The sequence below is a fragment of the Megalobrama amblycephala genome, linkage group LG13, assembly GCF_018812025.1.
Source record: "Megalobrama amblycephala isolate DHTTF-2021 linkage group LG13, ASM1881202v1, whole genome shotgun sequence".
NCBI lineage: Eukaryota > Metazoa > Chordata > Actinopteri > Cypriniformes > Xenocyprididae > Megalobrama > Megalobrama amblycephala.
This window is the reverse complement of record NC_063056.1, coordinates 25564589-25586808: the sequence shown is the minus strand read 5'-3', so window position 1 is coordinate 25586808 and position 22220 is coordinate 25564589. Positions and strand designations below refer to the sequence as shown.

Sequence of the window (22220 nt, the reverse complement as noted above, 5' to 3'; positions counted from 1 at the left end):
GCTGCTCAAAGAGCCACAAATGACAGATTATAATGAGTTATTAATGTAATTGCTGGATTATGAGGACTGTTTCTATATTCAGAATTGATATGGACAAATAGATTGGATGGATAAGAGAAATTGCAGTAGAGTGCTGGATTATTTCCTTCATTCATTCACTTCTCTAAGAGCGGATCAGAAATAGGCCTTTAGAGATCAGAGAGGGTCAGAGATGTAAAAATGGTGCTTTACAGATAATATGGATGACTGATGCACCGCAAACATAAAACTAAAAGCATCATGGTGCTAACTGCAAAAGCTTATCAGTCTGGAACAACGTCTGCAAAAAGAGATGTAAATGGGTTTGTGCAACTTGTGTGTGTGTTCAGGGCTGCTATGCTCGTAGGGTCAATGAAGACTGAGACCTGAGCTGACCGTTGATTCCAATGCAATAATTGCAGTAACTGGGCCATGCGTCAGGAAAGAAGGGATGAGTTAATTTAGTCTTAGAGAGCAAACACGACAAAGAAACAGATTAGACAGGGTGTCAAGTGTCAACTACCTTAAAGCATCCAAGTTGAGATGTTCACCTGGACGATCAACTTTGACACGTTTGAATATTTATATATGGGTCATTGACGAATAAGGTTTTTAAAAGTGTAAAAAACATAATGGAGATATTATTCATTTTGAAGTTTTAAGTGTTCACAATGAGATTATGTGGGTTTTATAATCAATTAACACTGCTTTTGTCATTTTTTTACAAGATGGACAAAATTTGTCACCAAAAAAGTCATTCGGTTTAACCAAAAATCCGGTTTTACCGAATTACACTTTTGGTTATACTGAATGAAGATATTTTCAAACAATGCAAACAGGCTGATATCTAGTTAGCTTGTTAGCTAGCTAGCAAAACGTTTTATATTTAGTACAAGTTTTTAAAATATTACAATATTTTCCATGTTTTATAGCGGTTGTACCGAATGACCTGATGTTTCGGGACATGCGTTTGAGCAAGTGAAAACATGAATTTTTCAAATAGTTAAAAGAGAGTTATTTGCTTCATGACCATGTGGTCCTTTGCAGGTGTCTGAATGATGTCACATCCTGTCACATGATATTGACCGCATGACTTGATCCAAAATGGTCCCTGGTTACTCCGAATGACATCAATGAAATTCATTTTTCCTGACATTCTTTCTCATAACAAAGAAACAGCTTCCACACATTATTTTAATACCATTTTGCACTATGTTGATATATGATGTTATAAAATCATGCCAGAATAAAAAATATATACATTTATTTCATTTTAAGATATTTTAATCACAAATGAAATGGCTGTATTGGCCTTTGGACAGTTAAACCGAATTACCTTTTGACACTTCAGAATCTTTAAAATACCTTTATATGTAGCAAAATATAATTAAAACCTTTTGGATTCAATAACAGAGATCCAGTTGTACTACCTTACATACTTTGCTTGTTATATCTTCATTTTTATTATTATTAAAGCCTTTTGAAAAAAAAAAAAAAGACCCATCACGCCATTGACCCATATAAATATCAGCATCATTGCTCCAGTTTTCAGTGTCACATGATCTTTCAGAAATTATACTAATATGCTGATTTGCTGCTCAAACATTTATTATTACGTTGAAATTTTTTTGCAGCAGTTGTTTATCATCCAGGTAAAATACACAGTATTAAGACTCAAGGGTATGTAAACTTTTGAACTGGTTCATTTGTGTAAATTCAGTTATGCTCTGCAAATGCAACATTACGTCCTCATCAACTAACTGATCTGAGCACACGTCTTTACTTTGTTCTGTGACAATGTTACTAATGGTGACAATGGACAGATTTAGCTAGAAGCTGCATTAAACGAACCATCTGTGCAACTAATGTAATCCAACACAGCAACATCTACAAAGGTTCTCCTATTGAGATGGAACAAGCCTGGTTTTGGAAACATTCAATAGAAATCATACAAATGTAAAAACGAGGGTGATAAAGGGGGGAAACAATAAACAAGAGGATACAGGTCAAGCCTTATTTAATCAATGGGTTCTGTATCCATAAACACTAAAGAACAAATTAAACCAGTGATTAAAAACTAACACAAATTATTATATTTAGAATAAATTAACTGTGGAAACTGGATGTTCTCAGGAGAAAAAAATAAATAAACTACCCCTGGTTTCACAGACAAGGTTTAAGCCTAGTCCCAGACTAAAATGCACGTTTGAGCTGTTTTAACTGAAAGCAACTTGCATTGACATCTTAAAATATGTCAGTGCCATTGTGTTGTCTCAAGATGCACATCCACGTTTATTAAAAGCTACTTGAATTACCTAAACTACGGCGTAATCCTGGCTTAATCTAAGTCTGTGAAACCAGACCTTAATGTGACAATGTATTTGTCTGACAGATGCTCTGGTGCCATTTCTAATTATGTTATTAATCTATCAGCAGGTTCCCTAAATGGACACAAACACACTTGCAGACAACCGAGATGTAACAAGATTTATTAAAAGAAAAATTTTTATTGTTCAAATATACATGAGATATTTACACAGCTTGAGGGCAGTGAGTTTGTATATAATTGTCTTTGGGAAGAGTTTATACTTTAGAAGTGGTGCTTTGAAAGGCGTATGTGATGTGGTTACGGGCATGATTTAGGTAAATGTCATTATATGACTGAACAGCTCCAGAAAAATGCCTCCACTGCATGAGCTCAGACATGCTGACTCGTTGCGGAAATGACATTGTGCTGTCGGCATGGCGACCCAGCTGACATGCCCTTCCGGTCTCCTCGTTTATCTCCTTCACAAAACCTGGCACAAATACATGCAAATGAATTAAAAAGGGCTACTAATGAAAGGCATATGTATACACACACACTGCATTTAGGCATGTACACATAGTCAAGACAATCTGCTGAAGCTCAAACTGAGCATCAGAATTGGGAAGAAAGTTGATTTAAGTCTCTTTAAACATGGCATGGGTGTTGGTGCCAGACAGGCTGGTTGGACTATTTCAGAAAGGTCTGATCTACTGGGATTTACTAGGGTTTACAGAGAATGTTCTGAAAAAGAGAAAATATCCAGCAAGTGGCAGTTCTTTGGGCAAAAATGTCTTCTTGATCCCAGAGGTCAGAGGAGAATGGCCAGACTGGTTTGAGCTGATAAAAAGGCAATAGTAATTCAAATAACCACTTGTTATAACCGAGGTCTGCAGAAGAGCATCTCTGAACGTACAACACATTGAACCTTGAAGTAGATGGGCTACAGCAGCAGAACACTACACCGGGTGCCACACCTGTCAGCTAAGAACAGGAAACTGAGGCTACAATTTGCGCGGACTCGCCAAAATTGGACAATAGAAGACTGGAAAACATTGCCTTGTCTGACGAGTCTCGATTTCTGCTGCGACATTCAGATAGGGTCAGAATTTGGTATAAACAACATGAAAGCATGGATCCATTCTGCACTGTATCAATGGTTCAGGGTGGTAGTGTAATGGTGTGCGGGATATTTTCTTGGCACACTTTGGGCCCTTAGTACCAATTAAGCCTCATTTGAATGTCACAGTCTACCTACTGTTGCTGACCATGTCCATCCCTTTATGACCACAAATCATCTCAAACTGGTTTCTTGAACATGACAACGAGTTCACTTTAGACACCAAATCTTAATCCTATGACTTCAGAACCCAGAAGTCCAATTTGCCACTGATTCCTTCAAGATTTTCCTGAGGATTTTCAAAGAGTAAAACGAAGCCTCTGGTAATCATAACCTTACGATATTTTGACGTTTTGTTCTACAATGTACACTGCACACACTCACGCCTCAAACTGTATTATCTAGTTACTTTTTTTTCAAGTTTTCAAAAATGAACATAATGGCTTCAAAATGATCATTTTTGCTGTGTGCAATTTACGTCAAAGTATAGTCAAGTTAAGATTACTAAAGGCTTTATTTTACACATAAATCGTAAAACCCCATAGGAAAATCTTGAAGGAATCAGTGGCAAATTAGTGTTCCAGGTTCTGACGTCATACCTCCACCACTCTATAGAGCACCTTTGGGATGTAGTGGAACGGAAGATTCGCATCATGGATGTGCAGCCAATAAAATTGCAGCAACTGCGTGATGCTCATTAAGGACGTCAATAAGGACCAAAATCACTGAGGAATGTTTCCAGCACCTTGTTGAATCTATGGCCTGTGAGTGTGTGTGCATATATACATATATATAATGTTTATAAATATATAACTGAATTTTTAGCAGCAATACTTAAGCCATTAGTGGTCTTTCAGAAAGCATTCTAATACGGTAATTTTGTGCTCAAGAAACATTTATTATTATTATCAATGTTGAAAACAGTTGTGCTAGTTAATATTTTTGTGGAAGCTTTTATACCTTTTATAAGCCTTATAATGTAAACCCTTTGAACTATCTATTTTGGGGCTTTTTCAGGAAATATTGATACATGTGACTGATTGCGCATTAAACAGTATATCAAAATTAAATTAATGTTCAAAATTTTTTATTGATTGACAGCCCTAATGCATAACAGTAGAAGAATCATCTAGTTTCTCCTTTATTTAATTCTGTTTAGTTTTGTTTGTTTGATTAGATTTGTTTGCATTTATTTACCTGGTGTATTTCCATCTCCGGTGCACTGGCAGTCCAGCAGGTCATGTGTGAGGCAGGATGTATTAGGTTCAAAACTGAAAAGGTCCCGTAGCTCCTCAGCAGAAAAGCTACTATGCTCCGCTTTTTTGGCCAGGTCCACCACTGTCCCAGAAAGCCCCTGTTTACTCACCTGCCTCTGATAGATCTTCTCTTCTATGGAACCTATAAGGAGACACATGCACACTACTGCAGGCCAAACTCGTGCACAAACCCATAAACAAATACTTTTTCCATCTGACAGCCTTCTATAAATAAGAGACTGTCTCATCATGTGATATGTGTCATAACATAGAGCCTATTTGTAGAAAAGAAAGTTTGTGTGGGTTATGATTGATGAAAGCCTGTGAGATGTTTCATGTCAAGTTCTTCTTGATATTGCACAGTCATAACAAGCATCTAAATGTATCACTCGACAGACAGGCTGGTGATACTCATTTTCTGGGTAATTAAAAAATGTTTTGGTTACCTGTTGTTAGAAATCTGTAGATGTGAACTGTTTTCTTCTGTCCATCTCGCCACACACGTGCCATGGCCTGACAGATAATTATCAATACTAATTAAATGATTGAGTCTTATATAACAAATGTTATCACTCAAAGCTCTTAGAAAGCATTCATCATGGCAGTGAAACAAAATGATTGTGACATGAAAGATGCAGAACATTTTCACATAAATACATGAGAAAAAATGTGAGGATTTATAAAACAGGCTTATGGTTTTTTTGCATTCACTGCCACCCAGTGGTCTGTATTGAAGGTACAACTAAGACAAGCATGTGGATTTACAACAGTGAAGTCCAACTGCAGTCAGTGTTTCTAACTGATCTCAAAACACCATGAATAGCATGATATCTGATTTTGTGTAATACTGTATAATGTATAGTGATTTATTATTGCTTTACATGCTAAGTGTAACGTGGAAGTACACTGACCTGTATATCATTGGCAGGGTTCCAGTCTATATCATATAAAACAAGATGGGAGGCACCAATGAGGTTTAGCCCCACCCCTCCAGCCTTGGAGCTGAGTAGCAACAGGAAGTTGGATGAGTGTGGGCTGTTGAAGGAATCAACAATTCGTTGTCGCTGGGCAACAGGTGTCTGTCCATCAAGCCGACACCATTTATAGCCTATTTGATCACAGACATCCTGCAGCAAGTCAAGAGTCTGTGTGTAGTTGGACACCAAAACAACCCTAAGTAGAGAAAGACAGCGAGACAAAAATGTGCACGAGTCTCATACTCATCCCAACAAATTTGACTTGTTCAGACTTGTTGTTCTAATCACTTCTTGAAACCTTTAAAACGAGATGATGTCTGTAATGAAGTATGGCAGCAGTGGTGTATATGTGGTACCTGTCTGTTCGATTGACATGCTGTATTGCCGACAGCAGGTCTTTTAACACTAGAAGTTTTCCAGAGTCTGCAGTGCTGAAGGCACCTGTGGAATATCCGTCAGGAAAGAGTTCCATAATTCCGTCCTCATACATCTCATCTGACTTTTCCTGAAGCATATACCACAAAGCATGATTAAAAAGCAGCAATATTTAGATAAAGAACATGAAAGAGCAAAATACCATCACCTATTGTACCTGTAGAGTGTTGTAGAGCAGCCCGGGGTGGTTGCAGAGTTTCTTGAGGGCATTGATGCATACGAGGTGTGGGCTGTGTGTGTAAGTGTGTGTGCTGGCACCAGAGAGGCAGGCTCTGATGGGCCGCGTGGCCAGAAGGACTCCATACAGACGCAGCTGCAGTTCAGTGGGTTTGCAGAATACGGTCCACTCAATCCGTTCAGATAAATACTGATTAATGATCTCCTGAGTGCGCCGTAATGTAAACACACCTGTTAGACGAAAGAGCTCAGCGGCACGTTCCTCTCCAATATTTCGCTCTTCCTAAAACACAGTTCAATGCACAATATACCACACCAGCTGATGAATACAGACAAGACACACAGTGTATACACACACACACACACACAGTACCTGTCAAAAGTTTGGAAACATTACTTTTTTTTCTTCTTTTTTCTCTTATGCTCACCAAGACTGCATTTATTTAATATAAAAATACAGCAATTCATTTGCAAAAATAATTGTTTTATATATATATATATAATATAAAATATAAAAAATATGTGTGTGGATCATACCATGAAAATATTCATTATCTTGTTACCTCAGTGCAGGTGGGCTGGCGAGATCTGAGAATGGGCTCTTCATAAATCTTCCTGTAGGCAGCAGATGTTCCCAGAATTCCTGGATTTACAAACTCAACGATGGAATAAAACTCCTGCAGGTCATTCTGCACTGGAGTTCCTGTTAAAATAATAATTACAGAACTTTTTAACAATTACATAATGTTATACTACTACACTTGTTTATAAAAGTGTTGTGTTTGTTTGAAATAGGAAACCTGTTAATATAAGACGGCGTTCACATGAGAGTGCTGTGAGCGCGCTGGCCGTTTTGATGTTGCTGTTTTTAAGTCGATGACCCTCATCACAGATGAGCACTCCAAAATCCAGCTCTTTCAATTGGTCCACAGAGCGCAGAAACATCTCATAACTGATCACCATGACGGAGCAAAGAGGAGAAGAGACAAAGTCCTCCACGCGGTGATCCTACAGAGACAACATACACTTTTAATCCTCTTATCTTCATCCATCTAACTGACACAAACAGCCATGCATACACACCTGGTCCACAGTGTAAACACTAATCCTCTCCCTGCCCAGCCACTTTTTGAACTCAGCAGCCCAGTTCTTGACCAAACTTCCTGGACAAACCACAAGTCCCCTCTTCAGTACAGGCCGCCCACCGTAGGGGCCTTGTCTCAGTAGTGTCCATAGAATACAAACACACTGCAGCGTCTTCCCCAGTCCCATCTCATCTGCCAGAATAGCCCCACAGCGTCCAGGAAGTCTGCAACACACAAACATACATAAGTAAAGAAGTGCATATGTAAGAACACTGCAACAACAGATAAACTCTTATGGTAGCACTTTATTTTACAGTCCTGTTACTATGAACATACTTTGCACTTATTATAGTAATTACAATAACTGGTTAATAACTACGTACTAACCCTGAACCTACCCCTAAACTTAACCTTAATCCATGTAGTTACCTTATATTACCCAGTACTTTCTTAGGTAAGTACACAGTGCACGTACCGAAAAATAAAGTGCAACTCTCTTATTTACCTCATTCCCATTAAGCATTCATAAAGAAAGACCACGCCCTCTCTCTGATGTGGCCGAAGATGATTGGTCAAGTGGGGGTCGATGACCACGTCCACCAGTGGAGAACCTGATTTATTATACAGCCACTGGTGTTCAGTTGTTGGTCGTGGCATCACCAGGGCACCTAGGGACAAAGCAAGACAAATATGGATATTTTTTAAAAGACCACCAAGTCTTTAGATTAAAAAGCAATAGTTAAAATTCATAAGCCCCCGGTTTAAGGCTTAAAGGGTTAGTTCACCCAAAAATTATGTCATTAATGACTCACCCTCATGTCGTTCCAAACCCGTAAGACCTACTTTCATCTTCGGAACACAGTTTAAGATATTTTAGATTTAGTCCGAGAGCTTTCTGTCCCTCCATTGAAAATGTATGTACGGTAGACTGTCCATGTCCAGAAAGGTAATAAAAACATCATCAAAGTAGTCCATGTGACATCAGAGGGTTAGTTAGAATTTGTTGAAGCATCGAAAATACATTTTGGTCCAAAAATAACAAAAACTACGACTTTATTCAGCATTGTCTTCTCTTCCGGGTCTGTTGTATATCCGCTTTCACTCCACAGTGACGCTGCTTCTTCTTCTTCTTTCCTGTTTTACGGCGGTTGGCATACAGCTTATTGGTGCATTACCGCACCCTTCTGTTTTGGACAGTGACGCTGATGACGTGTTATTTGATGCGCCCGAGCTTCGTTTACAGTCTGAGGGAGACGCACGCTGTATTCAAGCTATTCTACATTGTTTGTATTTTGGTATTGCTATATTTTTTAAAATGGTGCGTAAGTGTGCATGTCGCGGATGTCCTAATTGCGTCACTGTCCGGAGCAGAAGGGGGCGGTAATGCACCAATAAGCTGGATGCCAACCGCCGTAAAACAGGAAAGAAGAAGAAGAAGCACTGTGGAGTGAAAGCAGATATACAACAGACCCGGAAGAGAAGACAATGCTGAATAAAGTCGTAGTTTGATGCTTCAAAAACTTCTAACTAACCCACTGATGTCACATGGACTACTTTGATGATGTTTTTATTACCTTTCTGGACATGGACAGTCTACCGTACATACATTGTCAGTGGAGGGACAGAAAGCTCTCGGACTAAATCTAAAATATCTTAAACTGTGTTCCGAAGATGAACGAAGGTCTTACGGGTTTGGAACGACATGAGGGTGAGTCATTAATGACATAATTTTCATTTTTGGGTGAACTAACCCTTTAAGACTAATCCCAGACTAAAATGCACGTTTGAACTGTTTTAACTGAAAGCAACATGCACTGACATTTCTTAAAATATGTCAGTGTCATTGTTTTGGCACAAGATGCACATCAGTAATGTTTTTTCTAAGGCACGTTGATAAAAGCTACTTAAATGTCCTAATTGAACTAAGGCCTAATCCAGGCTTAATCTAAGCCTGTCTGTAAAACCAGACCATAATCTCTAAGGGCAAATGGATATGCTAAATAATGCAACTGGGAATTTTAACCATTTTTAATCACCTTTTGTCTTCATTATTTTTATTTTTTTTAAATGGACTTGCAGTGTGACAAATTTATTTTATAATTTTTGTTAATATTAATATTCAATTTATCAATTACTGTAAGGACATAAAAGAACATGAATAGTTATAAAATAGACAAATGCTGTATTAGTTGAGCATGTGCTGTACCTGGTGTGTTAGGGTCATGTCTGGGTTTACAGATCGGTTTGTCAGGTTCAGTCTCTGTAAGTGCACCTCCCTTGAGCGCTGGTCTGCTAAAGGATTTGGATACTGGTCGATATACAGGAGCCTTCAAGACCGTTTCTGCAGGAGTTTCAACAGCAGCATCTTGAAAACAACGGCCTTTGGCGTAGTCCTCATCGGATATGACTCCCATGACCTCAATTTGTTTCCCTCCCACCATAAGAGTCTCACCCTCACACAAGCTCTCCAGCTCTGATGCCTTGTAGCCTGAACCTAACAGAAAAACATGGATTTAAAACACACATCTACACAGGCTGAATAATTATTATCATGATATGAACAATAACCGATAAATGGCCAATAGTAAAAAAAAAGTTTAAAATTTTTTCTAAAAAACAAAAACAAAAAACAACAACACTTCAATCATTTTACTGCTTTAAAAGTGAATTTAGGTATCCCAAAATTATAATGTACAGTGAGGAAATTGGATGTTCAGATATTTGCTAAAAATTACATTTAACAATGTTATTAAATTAGTGTTTTTAAAACCTTTAAAGCATTTGATGACAAAAAAGAAGAGTGAGCATAATCTGCACAAATATATATATATAAACTGGTAGCACTTTACAATAAGGTTCATTAGTTAAACATTAGTTAATGTATTAACTAACATGAACTAACCATGAGCAATACATTTGTTACTGCGTTTACTAATCTTCGTTAACGTTAATGAAAATACAGTTGTTCATTGTTTGTTTATGTTAGTTCACAGTTCATTAACTAATGTTAACAAGATTTTAATAATGTATTAGTAAATGTTTAAATTAACATTAACAAAGATGAATAAATGCTGTATAAGTGTAGTTCATTATTAGTTCATGTTAAATAATGTAGTTAACTAATGAACCTTATTGTAAACTGTTACCAAAAAACTATATTGACCAATAAAAAAAACTTTGTGCATCCCTATATTAAAATATGCATTTATGTGCAAAATCAAATCCAAAAGTATTGCTAGAATGTGCTGTGATAGGCTAACCTCGTCCAATGTCCCGCCCCTCCATGTCTTTGAGGACAACAGTCCGCCCCCTGGCAACTAGCACAGCGTCACCTTCCCAGCGCTTATGCTTCCTTGATGACGCCTTGCACCACATTACACTATAGTAGCGTGCTTTAAGAATAAACAAATAAAGGATCAGCAATAATACCAAGACATAGCAATAGCCTACATCACTGACAATGTTCTACTGATTACAAAGACTCAATAAGTTAGAAATGTGCCTTTATACAACAACCAGGCATGTGCAGAACTGCTGATATTGTGCTTTTGTTCTGTCAGTCTACATAATTACAAGTCAGGTGACAAACAATGACATTAAAATAATTCACATTTGCAAGAATTTCACATCAGCCTAAAGTCAGCATGAAATCAAAATTGACAATTATTATTTTTTTATGTATTATTACAGGTTTATTATACATGATATCTCTGTGCACATAATTTTCTTAAAATTTTGTTCCCCTGTAATCTTGAAAAACATTAACTTAACCCTTCCCCTCACAATCACATCTCTTCTCTGATGATGTGCGCATCAGCACAAGGGGCGGGGCAACCGCAAACAACAGCGATCCAACGATCCAATCAATTCCCAAAAGACAAAATCAAGCCCCCGCCCCTACATTTTGTCTAATTTTTGAAGCAGTTTCATTTTAATATACATGCAAGCAATTTCCATTTCATACTGAGTGCCTTAAATAAACGCATTGTACTATAAATAAACACCCAAATGAAGTCCACACAAACACCTCAACTGAGAAGGTTCTCATTCATTGCTGTTGCTATGTAACACTTCCTGTGTGACAAAAAAGAAAAAGATAAAAGGACAAGCTTAAACAGAGATTAAAGCAATTAGGAATTTATTAGCGAATATATATACAAAATAAAAACTCATTGTCTTCTTCAATCAGGGCATTCACACATTAAAAATTTTAATTCCTGCAACAAACATCAGAAACAATCCTCATACAAATGTCGACTGAATAGAAAAACTGTACAAACAAGAAATAACTATACAAAAAGTCAGCTAATTTCGACTTCATATTAACGAGTTCCCTTTGTGATACACTTGCAGATCCGACACCGGACGTGTCACATCAATGGCAATCCTTGGCGTAGTCTGGCCGCCCTCAATTTCTCCACTTTGACCCTTGACCGGAGAAGCTCCTCCTCCAACTGTTGCTTTCTCTTAAGCCCCTCCCTCTTCTCCTCTAGATATAGTCCAAGCTTTCTGTGATTGGCCAGAAGCAGCTCATGCTCCTCTCGTATCATCTGCAAAGCTTCTGCCTCAAAAACGGGATTTTTGAATGCCGCTCTCCCCCTCTGATACGCGCTCCTCCTGGCACCGAGTGCCGACGGTGAGGGTGGCAGGTGTACAGAGGAGGGGCACGGAGAAAGAGAGGCCGCGTACACGTGGGAGGCTAAATCCTCCTCCTCCTCATCTTCCTCCTCTTCCACTACTTCACTGTCCCTCTCGTTCTGTCCGTGGTGGGCCTGACTGCTCGGGGTGGCGATGGTGACAGGTGAACCGTGGGATGTAATCAAGTGGATATCAGGAGGCGGTTTCACATCCTCCGTCTCCACCCTCACAGCCTCAACATGCGGGTAGTCCGACAATGCTGGGAGGGACAGACTGCTGCCCGGTTGCTCGACTGGAGAATTCCTCTTGAAATGAAGCCTAGCACAGACACATACACATGATTTATTAAAAACAAAACAAAAAAAAAATCATAAAATGTAATTTTGAACATGATTTATAAAAATGTGCTGACAAGAGCTTTGACGAATGCTCATTTGTATGTCATCTTGGGAAAAATTCTCAGTTTTAAACCAATAACATGTCAACCATCTGATTCAACTACCCGATTCAAAAGAATCAGATCATGTTCATCCACAGCTCTCAGCTGGATTGACTTGTGGTGAGAAAAGAAAGAAAGACCTGTTGTTTTGTCAACACAACAGAAAGCCTAAGATAGAGAAGACATGGAGATGCCAGTGGAAAGTAACTCCTCTGGCACACGGTGACAAACCTGGCATTAACGCAGCATCGGAAATACGGTTAATGACATCCAAATCCCCTCAGTACTGCAGCTTTCCTCTGGCACACGACAGAGTGAAAGGACAGCGAGTGTGTGACTGCAATGTGTGCTTTGATCGCACTAAAACTAGCAAAGGAGATGTCTAACAATATTGCTAATTTCTAATTGGCTGAATGTGACAATTAACACAGCAGATAAGTAAAAATCTGGGGAAAATGTATGTTAAGATATTCAAAGAAGCTGTAATCAACATTTAACAGCCAATCTCATCTTTTCAGAGAAGCCAATTAAAATCCTATAGGTATTCAGAGATATTTACTTGTTATTGGTTTAAATTTTCCATTGGGTGATCATAATGTTTTTGATGCATCTGATAATGTGTGAGTTTTGTTTTTGTGTGAACATGTGTGTATTTGTATGCTCAATCTCACCTCTGGAGTGTGCTCGGCTCCTTGTCCCCTACATGAAACAGCTGTGGTATCATTTCCATGATGCGCTTGGTTGGCTCCGAGATGCGGCCCCGGTACGCGGGCTGGGCGTGGCTTCGCTGCAGAACTTCCTGCTTGGCACTTTCTTTAAGTCGCTTATAAAGGGTCCGAAGACCCTGTGCCGTTCTGGGGGGCCTCTCGCCTCCAAAACTATTATAGCGTTCTGCTATGCTGTCCCAGCACCGGTTTTTATCCACAATCACGGCATGCTTGTTGGTGTGCTCCTCCAGAATGCGTATGTGAGGCTGGACCAGCCGCAGAAGATCCAGTTTCTCAGATAGAGTGAAGTTGGAGGAGCGGGCCTTGCCGACCATGCTGTTTGTCATGAATAAGGTAGACATCCTGCTTTTAGGCTGGTCTCAATGCTCTAGGTTTGATCTCCTTCTCCTCTTTTCCCTGTGCTGTGTGTGTCTGTCTTTCTCTACTCACTTGTGTGAGCAGACTGCTGCACTGCTTGTCTCTGTTAAACAACACACACATGCACAAACTGGCTCGTAAGAAAAAGAATCAGGCTTAACTAGGCCAGCCTCGATTAGGCCCACGCCTACCCGGGGAGGGCTTTGCTGAAATTCCTTTTAGCTTAAGCTGACGCAGGTTCAGTAAAGCTGCTTAAGCCTGGCCTGACCTACATAACACACCCGACTACATTAGACTAGAAACACAGCGGAGCTCTCTTATGCCGCTGAAAACAGCGACATGTGTTTCATTATTAGCGGGAAACGACTGACGGCGGGTTTTGAGCGTGTTGTTATATTTTAATCGCGTCAAGTCCGTGTTTTGACAGTGCGAGTGCGCGCGACTGCTGAAACAGCAAAGGGAAACATTAAACTGCCGCTTAATGAGCTCGAGCCAGAACATCTCGCGCATTATGTGCAGACAGTGTTTGTGTGTGAGAGAACTGCTTTTAAGACACCAGTTGCTATATTTCCCAGGCTGACACACAAATGCACCACAGCTTACAGAGTGCAGGACAGCTCTGCCTTGAATCTGTGCGCGGCACGATTACGATCACACACACTGCGCCTGTCAATCAAACGGACCGTGTGCACGGATTGGTTAGTTTCACTCAAAGCCGAAGTTAAAGGAGGGGAATAGAGATGCCGTTTGTTCAACCTGACCGCTCGCTGAAGCTTTTGATGCTTTCCATTTCTTTATTTTCTGTACTAGTTTTGGTCTAAGCTTTAAAAAGTGACCAAGTGCATTTCCTCCTTCTTAGTCAGAGTTTTTTTATAGTGTTCGACAACTTCATTCAAGCAACTTCTGCGAATATCAACGTGATAAAGGCTTGCAAGACCACAACAGACAAGTCTTTTATTACGCGGCTCTCTGGCATTTAGCGTTACAATCAACCATGGCAACATTGTTTATCAGAGCGCTTTTTTCTTGCATAGATGAGCTGCTTGTGTCTATTAAATCTATTTTAAAAGTGTTTTGTTCATGGAGTCCAAGTTTAAAATATAGTAACAAGTAATGCATTACACGTTACTACATTACCAAATGAAATGTATTATACCAACCAGACTGCAAAATCTGTTTAACATTTATTTAACCAATAGGTGTTTATTCATAATAGATAATTAATCCTTTCAATCACACACACACACAACACACGTTTGTTTCTGTGAATTTTGGGGACATTCCATAGGTGTAATGGTTTTTATACTGTACAAACCGTATTTTCTTAAACCTAACCATCACAGGAAACTGCACATTTTTACTTTCTCCAGAAAACTCATTCTGTATGATGTAAGCCTTTTGAAAAATGGGGACATGAGGTAATGTCCTCATAAGTCTCCCTCTCCTTGTAATACCTATGTCATACCCATGTCATTATACAAATTGGTGTCCCGATATGTCACAAAAACGCGAGCTCACACACACACAAAACGTGACAGTGCTGTATCTTACCAGCAGTTGTGCAGTTTGCATGGGTGTTTGGCTGTATTGAGCAGCTGTCCTTATCTGCTGATTGTTCAGCTTCAGGAAAGTCAGGTGAAGAGCTGAGGCTGTTTTCCTTACATTCCCCCTGAGGAACAGCACTCAGGACCCTGGCTAATGCCTTACTGCCCAATGGAGCATTAGACACAGCTGGAGAATCTTTACTACTCAAACACCTCTGGACCTGCAGGGAGAAATAACTTAAACATGGCAAAGGGAAACAAACCCTAACAATGATGAAGCAAAATGGACCTACTGACGATAAAAAGGTAATAGACCCTTTTCACAGACTGCGATGACAGTCATCAGCATCGTAAATCTTGCAACTTTTTTATATTTTCATTTTTAAAAAATGTATGTATATTTATAACACTATACTTAGTATTATATTACCTTTGCATCAAATTACAAAACACTAGTTAATAGCAGTGCATTAAGACATTATCAGTCACATATAAATTATGTACATAATCAGAAACATTGTATAAAAATAGTTTTTATAATTTTTTTAATCATTATATAGTTTTGATTTATTCATTCAACCTTATTGAGCAGCACATTTCCCAAAGCAGATGTGGGTGGTGGTGACGGTAGTGATTGTTCTGGTTGGGGATCCAATAAAGGTGGTCCATCATTCCTCGCTGGCCCCGGTGGCATAAACCTGGGTTTCTTAGCAGCATTGCCACGGATCTGACTTGGAGCTCCAGATCTACGCATTCTGTCAATGAAGATACACATACCACTTTAGCTGAAGCACCACGCAGTTATAAAATCACAAAACCTCAAAGGTCAGATTAAAGGGATAGTTTACTTACTTCTGTAATTTAATCATAACTCTTTTAGTACTTTTGAGGAAGAAATATTTGAAAAACAAAAGAAATGCAATTTATACTGCCCCAGCAATTTGTTCTCAATGATTATTATAATTTCAGATTTCAACAGAACTGAGTTAACACCACACATATTTTAATTAATTTATTCATATAATATGTGAGTTAACAGACATTTTAGAGGTGGCATAAATGACATAAATGAAATTAACATTTCATCCTTTATTTCTTATAAAACACCACTGATTACAAATAAACTGTGTATCTTTATCTACTATTTGTTGTCATATATTAACAACCAACAGCGTCTACACTTATTAAAGTCTCGCAAACATTAAATATAACAACACAGTAACGGTTTTTAGCTCATTCATAACCATACAGTCCGACGTGAGGGAAATAAATAAATCGCGGTTCAGTTGAGTGTTTTTGATTCACTAAAAAGAATCGGCTCATAAGAGTCGTTCGTTCAAGAATCGGACTACGCTGGTCGGGGTGTATAACTTTAACTTACTTCATTAAAAAGAACCGTTTCAGAACGGAAAAGAATGTCATACAGGTTTGGGATGACAGAAATGTGATAAACAATGACATATTTGAATGAATGACATCACTTTGGTGAATTATCCTTCTACCCACAGGATATGTAGCAAGCATCATTGCTGTCGTTAGCGAAACCAGGGTAAACAAAGTTAACAACGTTGTGTGCCTCTAAATCTCCAATAACTTGTCAAATGTACTACTTTAATATACTAAAAGTAGACATATAGTACGGTCAACGCTTACCTGTTGTGTTTCTTCCTGGTCTGTCAACCACTTTTTTTATTTTCAAAAATTCCCTCGAAAAACATCAAGCTCGAGTCTCCCGCGGAAGTGACGTATCTTCACCGCGATTGGTCGAAACGCGACGTGACAAAGAGGGTGGAGTGGAGGAGCTTATGAGGAGCAAAAATCAACAGTGAAGAGAAGAGTGTCAAAGTAACCTGTGTATCAACAGTGTATCATTAAATATTGCCTGCAAAAATTTTATCTAATCCAGCTGAAGTAAATGAAGCAATACAGGATCCCTCTCAAGCATCACTTATCAACCAGGCAAGTACTAAGTGCAATTTACACTTTATTAACCCTTACTTGTTTTATTTTTTATTTATGTACATCATACAAGCATGACCATGCAGCTTTTGTAGTTATATCTTTGACATTCATTTACAACTGTTTACTGTTTTGTATGTTTTTTATTTAATCCAAAATCAAATCACATCCTTACAGTCTTGCATTAATTTATTATCATTCATGCTTTAGATTCATATTACTGTAGAAATGGGTTATTAATGAACATATTTTACTTGCAAGCACTACACTGACTTTGGTATGTTTTCTGCTTTTCATTAGTACTTCACAGGGGTTTCCACAGTCGAGTAACGACTGGATATGTCAGGCAATTATTATTTTCAGTCCTGGAAATGATATGGAAGTAAATCTTAAAAAGTCAAAGATATAGTCTATGTTTATAGTCTATATATATATATATATATATATATATATATATATATATATATATATATATATATATATATATATATATATATGTTATGTTCAGCTATTTGATATATTTGTTATGTTCATCATTTTGAAATTATGTTGACTGGAAAGTCATGAAGAAATCATGGAAAAGTCATGTAAATTCATTGGTCAAAATGTGCAGGAAAATTGACTTTTAATGCTTTTAATGTAATTTTTTTATATATAGTGATTGACTGTGATTTTATTTCATTTTATTTCAATTGTTTTAACTCTTGCATGTGCACAGATTCACATCTGCTTGCGTTGTGCCAATGTTTTATATAGCGCTGCAAGTCTGAAAGTGAAGCTACAATGTAGCCATGTAGAAAATAATCCAATCAGAGTGTGGGAAAGCGTAATCCTGTGTAATCCCAGCACAGCCATGAAGAACAGAGATCTTTCAGGCAGTGAGAGTGCCCAGACAGACACAGCAGCACTGACAAACATCCTCTCCTTCATTAAAGAATTCATGATTATACAGTATTACCTCAGCTGTGAATCTGTAATGAATTATGAATTTAACTGGAGCTCCACATTTTACAAAAGCAATAATTTAGCATTAAATGCTCTATAATACCCTGGATGTGATCCGTGTTGTTTCCCCTCACATGGCCAGGCAGGTGCAGGAACACTTGCACAGGTCACCTGTAACCTTTAAGCGGTTGTTTTTGAGGAATGTGTGCATGATGTCAGTGAGGGGGGAGCAAAAACATCTTGCATTTATTCTCTAATAGGCACCTTATATATACATGAGTTTTGTAAAAAAATTAAAGTTTACAGTAGAAGCACCAGAAATTTCTCTTTGGATGTGTAGAATATTTGTGTGGTCAAATATATATTTTTTATTTATTTATTTTATGTGTATGTGGTCCCGGTGTGCCTCTACCTTTGTATTTGGGTGTTGGGTTGCCAGGTGCTTCAGTCTCATTTGATCACAGCATGATCAAGAGTTTCCCAGAGGGTTTCCCTAAGGGATCTTGGCAGGTGTGTGTTGTTGTTGTTGTTTTTCTTTTCAGATTTGTTACACATTAGATGGTCGGTGGTGCAGGTGAGAGTTGCTTAGCAAAGGTGCCTCAGAAATTGTATTCCACACAATTTTATGCACATTAAAGAGTCTGTTTCCTAGTATTTAGCACAAATGAAGATGGCACACTGACCTCAGATCCCTAGTGAATTTCTAGACTCATAACCCCACCCACTCATGTTTCAGTCCAACAGCTGCCACCTGGCTGTTTCTACGGCAACTGACCAGACCACCTTCAACAACCACACCTGAGAGAAGGAGAGAGGGGGAGAGAAGATACCACAGACTCTGTTAGGTAATGTCATTTTATATATATATATATATATATATATATATATATATATATATATATATATATTTCAGTGATGTTTAAATATTTTTAATTTGTTTTGCTGTTAAACTTACATTAATAGCCTTAAAATAAATAATGTTAACTTTCAGTTTTCAATTTTTTTTACCACATTTAGCAAAAATCTATTATTTATTTTAATGTAAAATAAAACTTTTTTTTACATTTCTGTACTAAGGATTAAGGCATTTAACAAATTAATTTTGCTGCAATATAAAAAAGAAAGTAAATGTTTTGCTAAATTTCTGTTTTTAAAAGTTTAAGTCATTTATTTAAAAATATTAATGTGCAAAATATGTAATATTTGTATTTTTTGTAATATTTGTATTTTAAAATTGAATGAAATTAAGAATCGTTTTCCATTATATTAGTGTAACTTATTGTAAAGTACTTTTTTTTTTTTTGCTAAATGTCTGTTTTTAAATATTTAAGACAAATATTTAAAAATTATTAATGTGCAAAATATGTAATCTTTGTGTTTTCTGTATTGCTGGATCCATCCATACATCAATCCATTCTCCAAACTGCTTATCCTCTGTAGGGTCGCGGGTGTTTTGTTGGATTTTAAAATTACATTTTTTTTCAATCTTAACCATGAGGCAACTTTATGGTTATAAGTATTTTACTGTGTGTGTCCTCTAGGATGGGCTACGATCTGGAACGCTTCGTAGGCTATGTGAACGAGGGTCTGCTGTGCTGTGTGTGTCGGGATGTGTTAGAAGATCCTCTGCAGGCTCCGTGTGAACATGCCTTCTGCAGCTCCTGCATTCATGGATGGCTCATCCACCATAACAGCTGTCCTGAGGACCGCTTGCCTTTAGACATCACACATCTACGCCCACTATTCAGGTACCACAGATGTATAAGCACCTGTATTTGCACATAATCACTTCAGAATGATCCTGCCATTCATTTTTATTGAATCATGCCTCTTACCTATTCATATGACATACATGTGAATTGTGTGTTACAGATACATGAGGAATGATTTAGCAAGGCTGCAGGTGAGGTGTGTGTTCCGGCCACAAGGTTGTGAGGTCATATGTGCTCTGGAGTCTATTCATCGGCATGAGCAACAGTGTGATTACGCTTTGCTGAACTGCAGTAATGCAGGTAGACATAAACAAGCATATATATATAACTATATCTTAGTACCCGTACCCACACTTTTTTTTAGGGAACAGGTGGCTTATACACGGCAGCTACTGCCTCATTCATACATATAATACAAAGCGCAGTTGTAACAGCAGATGAATGAGTGTTGTAACCACAAGATAGAGCACCTACTACTGAGTAATCACGTCTTTAATTATAAATGAGGGACCCCCTCAGGCAGCCAATGAGTTGAAACGAGGCAATGAGCTAACAGAGGCAGATTCTTGCACATAATAGATATGTATTAATTTCAGTAAACCTAATGCAGCATTCCCTAATCCTGGAAATATTTGTTTGTGTGTGTATGTATGTATATAAATATGCAGGTGACGAGTACTTGTGTTACCGTTGTGGTAGGTGTTCTGTGTTTTATGTGTGTTTTGCAATCTCTGTGTGTCTTTTTCTTTAAAAAATAAGCTTTTTTTTTCCATTTGCCCAGCCAACATTTTACTGGCTTGCCAAAAATGATACATTTCAAATGTTTAGTAATTTATAATTTCATATTCAGATTTATAATTTGAAACAAATGATTTTATTTCATATTTTAAAAAAATATTATTCACATATACACATTTAATATTTTTTTTCTTCACAAAGAAAATTGGAAATAATAGCTGGACATTATACAGTAATTTTTATTATACAGCAAACTCAAAGACAGTCATAAATTCATAAACACTTGCTGGAAACTGTTAGCATATACTATTGTTCAAACGTTTGGGGATAGTAAAGTTTTTAAAAAAGGTTGGATTTTTTTTCAGCAAGGATGCATAAAATTAACAATAATTAGCAATAAATCACCATATTAATATGATTTCTGAAGGAAATCATTTAGCTTTGTCATCACAGAAATACATTTTGAATTATATTTAAAAAGAAAATATTATATAACATTTCACATATTACTGTTTGTACAGTATTTTTGATCAAATAAATACAGCCTTGGTGAGAATGAGACTTCTTTCAAAAACCCCCAACTTTCGAACAGTAGTGTATATTTAATTTTTAAAATAATTTTATAATTTAAAATATTTAGATTTATCATTTTAAATGTATAGTTTTTACATTTAATATTTAAAAATATTACTATTCATTTCATTTTATCAAATGTCAAGTTTCCTTACAAAGAGAATTGGCAATAACAGCTGGACATTATAATTAAACAGAACATGCAAAGGCAGTCATAAATTCATAAACAATTTTGCTGGAAAATGTTGGCATGCATGGGAAAACATTATTGATTGGTTTGTAGACAAGTCAGTTTTTGCATTTTAGACAAATCCTCATATGTCAGACAACTAGATCATTTTAATTAGGAGCTTATTGATCAGTCCTGCCTGTTATGCTTTAACAAGAATTTTTCTCTGTGCATGAACATTTGCTGTGTGCCAGGGTTTCTTCTGTCCTCTGTTTAATGTTTCACTGCATTTGTTCAGGCTGCCCAGTTCAGGTGTCGCGGCGCTCTCTGGAAGCTCATCTGTGTGTGTGTGAGTACAGCAGTAGAGTTTGCGCAAGCGGCTGTGGATACACAATCCTAAACAATGAGGAGGCCCAACACAACTGTGTATCAGAGCTACGAGCTGAGCTGGACATGCTCAGGTACAAACAATCTGCTCAAGTCATATGGACTGTGACCATGTAAATGCTGTAAGGTTAGAAAAATGTGTGTGTATATTTATTATAGGGCGGAATTAGACTGCAAAGTCGAAGAAGTAAGGCATGAAATGGAATCTCGCTTGGATTCCCAAAGACGACACATGGTGCAGAAGGAGAGTTTGCTGAGGAGTGAAGTGGATGAACTTAAGGTATGATACTTTTCACATCAGCAGGCTTTTTATGCGTGCAGTAGGTTGCTGACAGGTGTGTGTTTGTGCAAAGGGTCAACTGTCCCGCGTCATGGCAGATGTCCGCATTCTACTGGGTGCAGAGAGAGCACGCAGACAAGAGCTAGAGAGGGCGGAGCTTGAGAAGGCAGAGCTTCTTGAACTTTTAAAAAAGGAGGGGCTCAGACCAGCCACACCCTCTGAAGCTGCAGCTCCGCCCCCTGCTGAGGTGCCGAGAAAGCAAAGCCCAAGAAGCCTAGCTTTGGACTGCATCAAAAGGAAGAATAGAGAGGTGACGGTTATCTGAGGATGCTGCTTTTCACAATGGAACATATGATGCTAATAGAAAACCACTAACTG

At 37.9% G+C, this 22220-nt stretch overlaps 2 protein-coding genes across 3 annotated transcripts; one reads left to right on the top strand and one right to left on the bottom strand.

Annotated features, from left to right (window-relative positions):
* Positions 1-2491: 2491 nt before the first annotated feature.
* rad54b (RAD54 homolog B) lies at positions 2492-17032 on the bottom strand. 2 transcript variants are annotated; one of them, XM_048211627.1, is made up of 16 exons: positions 16733-17032; positions 15660-15834; positions 15087-15300; positions 10634-10765; positions 9826-9867; positions 9580-9714; positions 7879-8041; positions 7372-7597; positions 7089-7296; positions 6852-6991; positions 6269-6571; positions 6033-6181; positions 5611-5872; positions 5146-5212; positions 4641-4841; positions 2492-2816 (listed from the first exon to the last, which is right to left on the bottom strand). In XM_048211627.1, the coding sequence occupies exons 2-16, from the start codon at positions 15831-15833 to the stop codon at positions 2602-2604; spliced, it is 2631 nt and encodes an 876-aa protein (XP_048067584.1). In that variant the 5' UTR covers position 15834; positions 16733-17032; the 3' UTR covers positions 2492-2601. The 2 variants fall into 2 exon arrangements, with proteins under 2 accessions (XP_048067584.1, XP_048067583.1); XM_048211626.1 differs by having other exon boundaries at positions 9580-9867.
* Positions 17033-17522: 490 nt separating this feature from the next.
* On the top strand, positions 17523-22167 carry rnf41l (ring finger protein 41, like). The gene is made up of 8 exons (XM_048211555.1): positions 17523-18493; positions 18720-18828; positions 19525-19731; positions 19856-19995; positions 20364-20390; positions 21474-21636; positions 21722-21842; positions 21916-22167. Exons 3-8 carry the CDS (start codon positions 19526-19528, stop codon positions 22165-22167), a joined length of 909 nt encoding a protein of 302 aa, XP_048067512.1. The 5' UTR covers positions 17523-18493; positions 18720-18828; position 19525.
* The last annotated feature ends 53 nt before the right edge of the window (positions 22168-22220 follow it).